A 10,464-nucleotide genomic window follows, 5' to 3' on the forward strand; every position below is an offset into this window, starting at 1 on the left:
CATGAACTCAACAAATTTGATTTTTATGTCACATACACTGTAGAGTACGGTCATTGAGAACAATACACTTACTTTTGTTCAAATCTTGTTCAAGTAGATAAATGAAAAAAATTCATATATTGGTGATGGTGTTTAATTTTTGTTGGTATACATGTTTCAGTTATTGGACTTTGAATTTAACATAGCGAATGGGATAACACTAGAAGAGTTCCGAAACTGAAAGTGATAACAATCTAATGCTACATTATGTACATGTACATGTACCTTGAGTTTCGATCACCATGAGCGAATCTTTTCCACAGTAATTTTATATTACAATAACACAAACAGAGGTATCGTCTTACTATTTTTATACCCACTAAATAGAGAGCTAGATATTTATCAATTATCATGTATTGTCAGTGTGAGCAATCGCCACGCTTAATCACATTTTAACCTTGAGGCGCTAAATGGAATTGAAACGGGGAGAAGACCAGTTTTAAAGTGTTTATGATAGACACTAATTAGCAATAAAATTGAATTAATGTTTTGGCAGAAGTTACTTGAAATCCTGCACTGTTTACCTATTGACAGTCAAAATTTCGAAAGTGTACATATTAAGCATTACACAGGGACTGAAGTTATTTTGTATCTTGAAAAAAAATACAAATGGAAAATCGTTGGCGCATCATTCATTTTGGCATATGCGCCCAAAATTTGTAGTGCTCCATATTTTTTTGTTTTACAGTTTAAAAATAGAATCATGTTTTCTGTTTTGTATCTTGGTATTTTCTGGCCCCAATATTTAGTCTCTCCCATTTCCTGACACACATTTGAAATGTATGTAATTGATCACACTAGGCATTAAAAAAGTAATTGTTCATAGTTACAAAGCAAACTGTACAAATGATAATCAAAACCCTTCTTATGGGTAAAGAAAGAATTTCTACTACTCTTTAGTTCTTCAACAATTATTTTAATAGCGACATATTGGCAATACACTTTTTCATTACATAACTGTCTTTATATTACATGAACAACATATTAAACACTACAGACATAGAACGTCATTGCTTAACAGAACTAAGGTCATTTTGTTGTATGGACCTGGTTAAAAAGTCTGTCTTTGATCACTTGTGACATCAAACCATGAATAGCTTCCATTGTGGTTTTACATCTGATAAAAAACAAAAAAACAAAAACTGTTGATTTTATCAATTACTTTAAAATGTTTATCAAAAACAAATGGAATCAATTTTAATATCTATTATTTTTAATAAAATTGAAAAAAACAAACTCCATACCCATCTTTGGTGGCCTTGGCGAGTTTATCCTCCGACTTCTTTTCGTGGGTGTCCATGCCTAGCATGAATCCCCCCCTACAGAGCTGTACCTCCGACTGTTCAAGTTTGTCTGCCAGGTCAAAGATCTGACCGGTGGTATAGTCTGCATTCTAAACATTACGACAAAAAAACATTTTATTGCAAATATGTTATCAATTTTATTGATAGTAATTGATTAGTTTATGAATTTTTCATAACCAATATTTATGCCTCCGAGTGGAAAAGTGGCTCAGGTGAGCTAAAATGTTTTTAATAAATGTCTCCAAATTACACTACAATGACATTATATTCCTTATACCGAGAGATTGATTACATTTTTAAAGCTACTAGAACAACGGTACACTGAAGAATCACCAAATGCTGCAATACTGGGAGTCACATACAATAACAAGAGGCCCATGGGCCACATCGCTCACCTGAGGAACAATAGGTATGATAAAATCAGCTTAATGGACTCATTACACAAACAATCTGGACAATGTACAATAATACATGTAGATCCTGTATAAATAAAATCCATTTTCCCCCTGCATATTCTTATGTTTATAATCATTAGTCCCTTTTCTAACAGGATGATTTTATAGTCATATCACATGTTGAGTATTGCAGTTCTCAAATAGATCCTTAACAATTGTTTATATATGGGATATAAAGCTACATCAAACTCTGAACCTTCTTGTGAGGCCGAAGAATTGTCCTGGAGCCAAAGTCTTAACAATTATAAAGAATCATCTGGCTGATTAGTGTCTGAGAAGAAATTTTTTAAAGATTTACTCTATATATTCCTATGTAAAACTTTAACACCCCCCCCCCCCCCCAATGTGGCCTCACCCTACCCCCAGGGATCATGATTTTCACAACTTGGAATCTACACTACCTGAGGATACTTCCACACAAGTTTCAGCTTTCCTGGCTGATTAGTTTCTGAGAAGAAGATTTTTTAATATTTACTCTATATATTCCTATGTAAAACTTCCGACCCTCCATTGTGCCCCACCCTACCCCCACCGATCATGATTTTCACAACTTGGAATCTACACTACCTGAGGATGATTCCACACAAGTTTCAGCTTTCCTGGCTGATTAGTTTCTGAGAAGAAGATTTTTAAAGATTTACTCAATATATTCCTATGTAAAACTTCGACCCCCCATTGTGGCCCCACCCTACCCCCAGCGATCATGATTTTCACAACGCAGGACAGATAAGGCAACACATCGTTTTGATATGCTAATGAAGGGATAATGAGTTATGACGTCATAATATACGCCCCGCCTCTGTATTACCATATATAGAATATATACCGAAAACAGCAGTTCAAGCATAAAATACGGCTGATTTAATACTTCATAAGCAAAATATAACTACGAATCACTCATGTGTGTTTTTATAAGTTTACAACAATCAGAATATACGAAGAATTTCCATAACGCAACTGTCGTATGGGTGTGAATCTGCGTCCCAAAAGCGCTCGTCAGACGATGTAAACATGTGTAGCTGGTATTCCCGATGATGGCGATCTTTTGATGATTTATCAGGTATGTAGATTAGATATACAGTGTATTTGCAATATACCAGATAGCTCAATAACTATTTTATTGTGATTTTATACTGTTGATGCATTTCTGATCGACTTAATGTGTTGTTTCGTTCAAAACATGAGGAGAGACTGCATTGTTTACATTTAAGCCTATACAATGTACATTGTACATGTAGCTTTATTGCCAGTCCGTTAAATTGTTGATCATTTTCACCAATCGACACGAATCAGTTCATAGTACTTGTACTGACAATATTTAGCTTTACACAGCTGTTTGTTTTTATTTCAATTTGTAAGTAAACAATACAAAGACTGTGTGAAAACAGCTGATTTGATTTTCTGAAAATCAGTACAGTGCAGGCTAAAAGATGCTGATTTCATTTTCTGGAAATTGATGAACAGCTGATCAATACCACCTTTCTACTGTGTTCAAAATTCTTCCATGACAGTTCATTTATATTGTTTACACATTCATCCAGTTGATATATTAAGATGTTTATGCACATTAATTCTTAATTATTACTATTTTTTTTATAGTTTGTTTTTAGAACTCAGTATATTACTACCATAACACTGTTTGAAATCTTGTCACCTTGGTTCATACTTATGATGCTGTACTATTGGTAATAAAAAAACCCAAATAATAATAAACAAATGACTGCATGTCTCCATCTGATTTTCTCTAAATGAGGAATCTACATTCATGGTCATATATGGTATTGTTTGTGTAGAATGTGCATATGTAACTTTCAAATAAAATTTGAAGTGTTGGTCATTTTACCCATCCATGCATAATATATGTAGACCTTTCACAAAAATGTTCAAATTACTGTTGACATGTCCTTATATGCATGTAAATTAAATTGTATGACTTCTCATAATTATATTTTGTTATTTGCAGAGTAATTTGAAAAGTGTCACACTGATTTGAAAAAAAAAGGCTGGAAGAAAATGTAAGTAAATAACACACATGTATAAGTTCAATAATTTATCATTGAAATAATGACCAATCTGATTATTCTATGAGACAATTCAATTAGAAAAAGTATTTTCAAGTACGAATGGTTTCATTTAATGTTTTAAAATGATTGATATAAACCTATGTTATTTATAAATCTACAATTTTGAATATTGCTCATCAACAAATCAACAATACATGGTATGTTTTAATTCACACTGACTGCACCAGCATTATATAATATCAATCAATCAAATCAGTTGTGTGAGAGAGAGAGAGAGAGAGAGAGAGAGAGAGAGAGAGAGAGAGAGGGAGAGAGAGACAGAGACAGAGAGACAGCCGGGAGTCAGAGAGAGAGAGAGAGAAAGAAGTGCATTTTTAAGGTCAGGTCGGGTAAAATAAAGGGGTGCAATTAAACTAATATCATGCACATATCAGGGGTGAGGATGGGAATAATTTCAAATCGATCAAACTGAAAAGCTGTATTTGAATTTGTGCAAAATTTAATGCACATCTAAACATAATGAAATGTTTATTAAGATAAATAAATTCCATTGACTATCAAATTGTAGAAAATCCTCCATTTCAGTCTTTCAGCCATTTTGATAACAAGTTAAACTTACTGAAATATATATAATTTTCATTTTAGCTGGTACCTGCTTTGTCTTGAGATTTACAGAAATGATGTTCTTATTGGTGATCATTTACCCGCACCCTTATCCTGGTGTCATATAGAAGATGAAATGATGGAAAGAAAAACCTGAACTTTAGAAACAGGAAGACTGTGTTTTTGAAGAGAGAAGAGGACAGAACTAAGAAGTCATACAATAAACACATTGACATCATAAAAAGAAATTGCAATTTTGAGTTTGCATGCATATGTCAGGTTTAAATGTTGTCAAAGAATTTTTTTTCAGAAAGTCCCTTTATCTTCTTGAATTAATAAAACAAATGAACCAACTATAATTGTTTCTATATATATAATTTTGTTTGAGAAGTGGAAAGGGGATGGTATGTAAATGGGCGGGAGAGAGAGTCTCTCACATAGGAGAATTCAGACTTATTTAAATTCAATATATTGATGTGAACCAAAAATGGCTTTTGATCGCCTTGTTGCAGGATTTACACACTCTCTTTCCTTTCTCGGTAATGAGAAATGAGCGTTTAGAATTTATTTTGTGAATGAATAGATATGCTAACCCTCCCCCTCTCCTTAATCTTAATCATTCTGCATGTGTTGAATAAAAATAAAAGTCAATTTTAATGAGTGTTTAAATTACAAGTGTAACATGTGTAATACAAAGGTGAATACTGTTGATTGCTTATGGGGGATGGGAAAAGGCCTCATACATGGGCAGATCTACATGTGTAGTCCCCGTGGCAAATTCTAATTTAAGTCACAATTTACATAGTAAAACACCATGGTACCTGGCCCCTGGCAAACAGAATAAAGTTACCCCTTTGAACCCCCTCCCCAGAATAATATTAACAGACCCAAGCAGTGCTATAGAATATGCAGTCATTGGGCAAAGGCTGCACAAAAATAATGAAAAAAATACTCCATATCTTATTTTTTAATATATATTATGAGAACAATTTAGTTAGTTTATTAATATCAGGGGTTTCATTTGTCTCTGTTGACATCTAATCCCTCAAATAATTGTGTACAATTAGCTCTTATATATTTTTCTCCCATTACTAAAAAAATATTAAGAAACCAATAACTCCGGAATGCGGTTAACCAAGAGAACTGATACACAGCGGTTTTTTGTTTACATCCATGATACAACAGAGGAAATGCGGACGATTCATCGTAACCATCTTGTCTCTTTTAAAATAAATAAAACAGAAGCACTATGTTTAAATAACCATTTACATAATGTACTGTTGAAACATATCCTAAAATTAATTCGGATTATGTGATAAAATGACATCGCGCCTATATTAAAAGAGTTATCGCTCAAAGAGTTACCTCCCCTTTTGGGATCACTTGTGCGTTTGAAATTTGTATTGATTTGAGAGGACTTCTAGATTGAGAAATTAAATGCAAAAGTTCAAGTGCAAGACGGCTATAGATATTATTAAACTTGGTATGATTTTCTTCCCTTTTACGAGTTCTTTATAAAAACTGATGCTCATTTGTTGAGAGATGAAGGTTTACTTTGTAATTGTAATGAAAATATACAAAAATGCATTATTTTAGGAACAAGTAGCCAGTTTTTAAAGAAATTTACATAACTAGTAAACTTTACAACTGAATGAGCATTGAATTCTATGATGTATGGATAATTTTGAATATGTTGCCATATTACTTACTCTTAAATTTCTTTGCTTTGCCCTTGAACTTTTTGTCTCATTTTAGCATTGACGATTTTTGTCTAAAAGACGCCCACGTGACCCTAAAAAGTCACGTGACCGACAAATTTAGACATGGTCAAGTAAAGGAGACCCATATCTTTATAATAACACCCCAAATAGTTTAGAACTATTCATTATGCAGAAATGAATAGACAAGAGCAAAAAGACCTCCTTTTACTGCTGTTTAAAAGCAAAATGTTGCCTTAACTGTCCTGCGAACTTTGAATCTACACTACCTGAGGATGCTTCCACAAAAGTTTCAGCTTTGCCTGGCTGATTAGTTTCTGAGAAGAAGATTTTTACAGATTTACTCTATATATTCCTATGTAAAACTTTGACCCCCCCATTGTGGCCCCACCCTACACCCAGGGGTCATGATTTTCACAACTTGGAATCTACACTACCTGAGGATGCTTCCACACAAGTTTCAGCTTTCCAGGCTGATGAGTTTTTGAGAAGAAGATTTTTAAAGATTTACTCTATATATTCCTATGTAAAGCTTCAACCCTCCATTGTGGCCCCACCCTACCCCCAGCGATCATGATTTTCACAACTTGGAATCTACACTACCTGAGGATGATTCCACACAAGTTTCAGCTTTCCAGGCTGATTAGTTTCTGAGAAGAAGATTTTTAAAGATTTACTCTATATATTCCTATGTAAAACTTCAACCCCCCATTGTGGCCCCACCCTACCCCCGGGGGTCATGAATTTCACAACTTTGAATCTACACTACCTGAGGATGCTTCCACACAAGTTTCAGCTTTCCTGGCTTTCTGGTTCTTGAGAAGAAGATTTTTGAAAAATTCTCGAAATTTTTCATTAATTTCTAATTATCTCCCCTTGAAAACGGGTGTGACCCTTAACTTTCACAACTTTGAATACCCTTTGCCTAAGGATGATTTGTGCCAAGTTTGGTTGAAATTGGCCCAGTAGTTCTTGAGAAGATGTTAAAAATGTGAAAAGTTTACGGACTGACGGATGGACAGAAGGACGACAGACAAAATGTGATCAGAATAGCTCACTTGAGCTTTCAGCTCAGGTGAGCTAAAAAGTCGTTTTTTCATGGTAAGTGCATTGTTTTGTCATCTGACTGACATTTCAACATCTTGATATTCTACTTACTGTTAATAAACTTGAAGAACTAAGTGTGTTGACCCAGTATTTATTCCAGAGAGATTCCAGAAGTTTTCTGTCCGCCACAGACTTAAAGTAAGACATGTCTAAACTGTAGTAACTGAAACATAGAAGTCATCTCGTTAACAAGGCATTCTTCATCACATTACTTTCCCTTTTAAATAGGCATGAACACATGTGTTAATATTCATCAAAAGAATGAAAAATTTATATTACACAATCATCAAACATCAACTTCATATTAATATCATGCCACGGTCTTAAACTTCAACTAGAATTTTATTAATATAATACACAGTAGTCATCTTGTTAACAAGACATTTTTCATATAATAACTTTTTCCTTTTGAACGTTCAATTTTCCTTTGATTAAACTTAATCACTTACTGTTTGCAGTGCACTCCAAAGTCTTCTATTTTATTCAGAGGTATAGACTGATATTCTGAGGGGCCCTCATCTGGGGGCTTAAAACCCTGTAATTATAATTGCATCTGTGTCAGAACTTTGATTTGGGAATAAAAATCTATACAAAATGTACCGGTATATAAAATAAAGCAGACAAATTATCAAAAAAGAAATTAATGTTAAAAACCATTTCTGTTTCAACTTTTAAAAAGTTCTTGGTTACAAGTATGCAAACCATGCTTTACTTTTCAGTTCTCCTGAGTGGTTTCTATCAATTTTCTTACAATTTACATGTATATCTTAATAAGTAATATCTGGGTTTTTTAGCTCACCTAAGCTAAAAATATTTAACAAAAGAATTTGTGCATAAAATAATTCATCTCTTTTAAGAAAAGATATACTCTACTAAATTGTCAAGATAATTTGTATTTGATACTATGAAGGTGATTTTATCAGAGTTAAGGTTAAGGTTGTTTAGGTAAGTGATGTGGCCATTGGGCCTCTCATTTTAATTTTTAAATTTTTTTTTATATGAATTAAATATGATCAATGATTACATACCTTTGGGTAAGTCCTGAATGCTCCTATATTAACTTTTCCAGCAGATATTGTTCTTACAGGATCAACCTGCAAGAGGTACAAGTGATAAAATAATCTCAGAAAATACTGAAAATACATAAATAATAAAATAATCTCAGAATAAAGAAAATACTAAAGCTACATTCAGGATGAATATAACAGTATGTTTTGATATTTTTCTTATCACTTTTTGACCTGAAAAACAGTGATATAAACATTTTGGTTTATCAAAGTTCAATCTCTAAAATTTTGAATTTTACTGTGGGCCCGTAGAAGCTTATCGAGACACTTGAATACAGTGAATTGGATCAACAAGAACCTTCATATGTGTGGTGACTAGTTCAAAACTAGGTTTTGCCCCATAAATTGAATCTTTTTTAACACATAAGGAACAGTAGATCTCAGGTTGTCTATCCAAATATTTTCAGACCGGGAGTCACAGACCTGCAGCTACTGACTTACCACAATGGCCACGAACGGTTCCTGGAACTGCTGATTTAACATCTGTGTACTGACATCTATACCGGACAACCAGCATCCATAGCCAGGGTGACTGTGGTACCATCCAATTGCATTCTCCAACCTCCCAACCTACACATCACAGAGAGTATTACTTTTAAAAGTCAATGAAAATTAAAACATATAATATTATTAATGAAGTGTTAAAAAGGACACCAAGCTTATCAAGAATAGGTATAAAACAGTAACAATAAATTTGATTTTTGACAAACCTGCTTAGCTGACTCTGTGTATGCAGCCATGTACTCGTAGGCTTGTGCTTGTGCATTCACTCTGGTTTCTGTACCTTCCACTGGCAGCGCAAAGCTATCCATCACAATCATTGTATTGCCATCTACTTTTCCCAACAGAAGTCCCATTACTTCCAGATTTCCTCCTGATCTGGAGTGCATCACCATTTTTAGCAGTGCCAGAGCACTGACTTTGATGTGTTTGAAATAATGTGGACTGAAATAAAAATACAAATTCCAGCATGTATTGTAAATGTGAGAACCATCATATGCCCACATATATGCATACAGTAAAACCTTATTATCTCTAAATGGTAAGACCAGGAACAACTTTGAAATACCAGAGAATTTGAGATATAGAGATAAAGGTACAAAACTGGATCAGACATCCTACTCACTTTGGCAAATCATTTAATTTGAGATGTTGATGTCAGAGATTATTAAAGTTAACATTATATAAGAGAGCTATGTGTTTTTCATGTTGAATTACAACTCTCCTCGCATTCCTTTGGTAAAATATTCATAAAATATTTATAAAATCAGATTCTAACATGTACTTGTTACATGTATCAGTTTTGGTGGTATATTTTTGTACTGATTTTTCCAACATAAAATGTTTCCTATTAACATTTTTTTTGATAATTTGACCTTGAACTTGATAAATGATTTCATATTGACCTTTGATGGTTTTACCTTGACCATGACATGGAAATCAAGTGTAAATTCCAGTTACAGTATAAAAAGTTTAGAGACAAGACAAAGGATACTTGGATGAGACCAAAGATTTAAGACAAAATACAAAAATGTTAGTGATTTCCACATCTTAATATTAAATAGCTAAAGTACATTATAGAAGTAGTGGATACCATGAGTTCAAATGTCAAAGTATAACTGTCATTGACATTATTGATGGTGGATCAAGACTTTATTTTTTTGTGTAGAAACTGTATCAGACATTTAGATACACAAGTAACTGAAACGTTATAACAATTTGAAAGCATGTTAAGATTGGGTTGTTTTCTGTCTTGATGCACTGCTAATTAAGGATATCCGGATTCAATGTTTTTCATGTTAAATTCTGACACATTTTTATCAAATGACAAAGACATTTTTAACAATGCTTACTCTTTTTCCCATGGTTTAGCTGTCAAGATATCTTGTTGTTGCTTCTTGTCATATCTGTAAATTTCGTCAACACCGCTGACATTCTCTAAATTATTACTTAATTCCCATGTTTTCATAGCATTTTTCGAGTCCATTCTGGCTAATGTAGGGAAACAGCGCCACCTGTCGGAAAAGCAAGACCGCGGTGAATTAGTTACGCAGAAACTGTGTCGTGTAATCATTTAAACGAAAAAGCATAATTTGTTTTGGTCAAAATATAACATAGATTATCTTATACTATTAATGGATATAAAT

At 33.4% G+C, this 10,464-nt stretch overlaps 1 protein-coding gene and 1 long non-coding RNA gene across 2 annotated transcripts; one reads left to right on the forward strand and one right to left on the reverse strand.

The window, feature by feature from the left end:
• Window positions 1-1,053: 1,053 nt before the first annotated feature.
• On the reverse strand, window positions 1,054-10,346 carry LOC105342775 (COP9 signalosome complex subunit 5). Its single transcript, XM_020073148.3, has 8 exons — window positions 10,171-10,346; window positions 9,028-9,262; window positions 8,759-8,887; window positions 8,279-8,344; window positions 7,700-7,785; window positions 7,302-7,413; window positions 1,284-1,432; window positions 1,054-1,156 (listed from the first exon to the last, which is right to left on the reverse strand). The coding sequence occupies exons 1-8, from the start codon at window positions 10,302-10,304 to the stop codon at window positions 1,069-1,071; spliced, it is 999 nt and encodes a 332-aa protein (XP_019928707.1). The 5' UTR covers window positions 10,305-10,346; the 3' UTR covers window positions 1,054-1,068.
• On the forward strand, window positions 2,536-5,154 carry LOC117685313 (uncharacterized). The gene is made up of 3 exons (XR_010708094.1): window positions 2,536-2,858; window positions 3,762-3,813; window positions 4,468-5,154. It is a non-coding gene; the product is annotated as an uncharacterized lncRNA (long non-coding RNA).
• Window positions 10,347-10,464: the final 118 nt, after the last annotated feature.

The sequence above is a fragment of the Magallana gigas genome, chromosome 7 (assembly GCF_963853765.1).
Source record: "Magallana gigas chromosome 7, xbMagGiga1.1, whole genome shotgun sequence".
Taxonomy (NCBI): domain Eukaryota; kingdom Metazoa; phylum Mollusca; class Bivalvia; order Ostreida; family Ostreidae; genus Magallana; species Magallana gigas.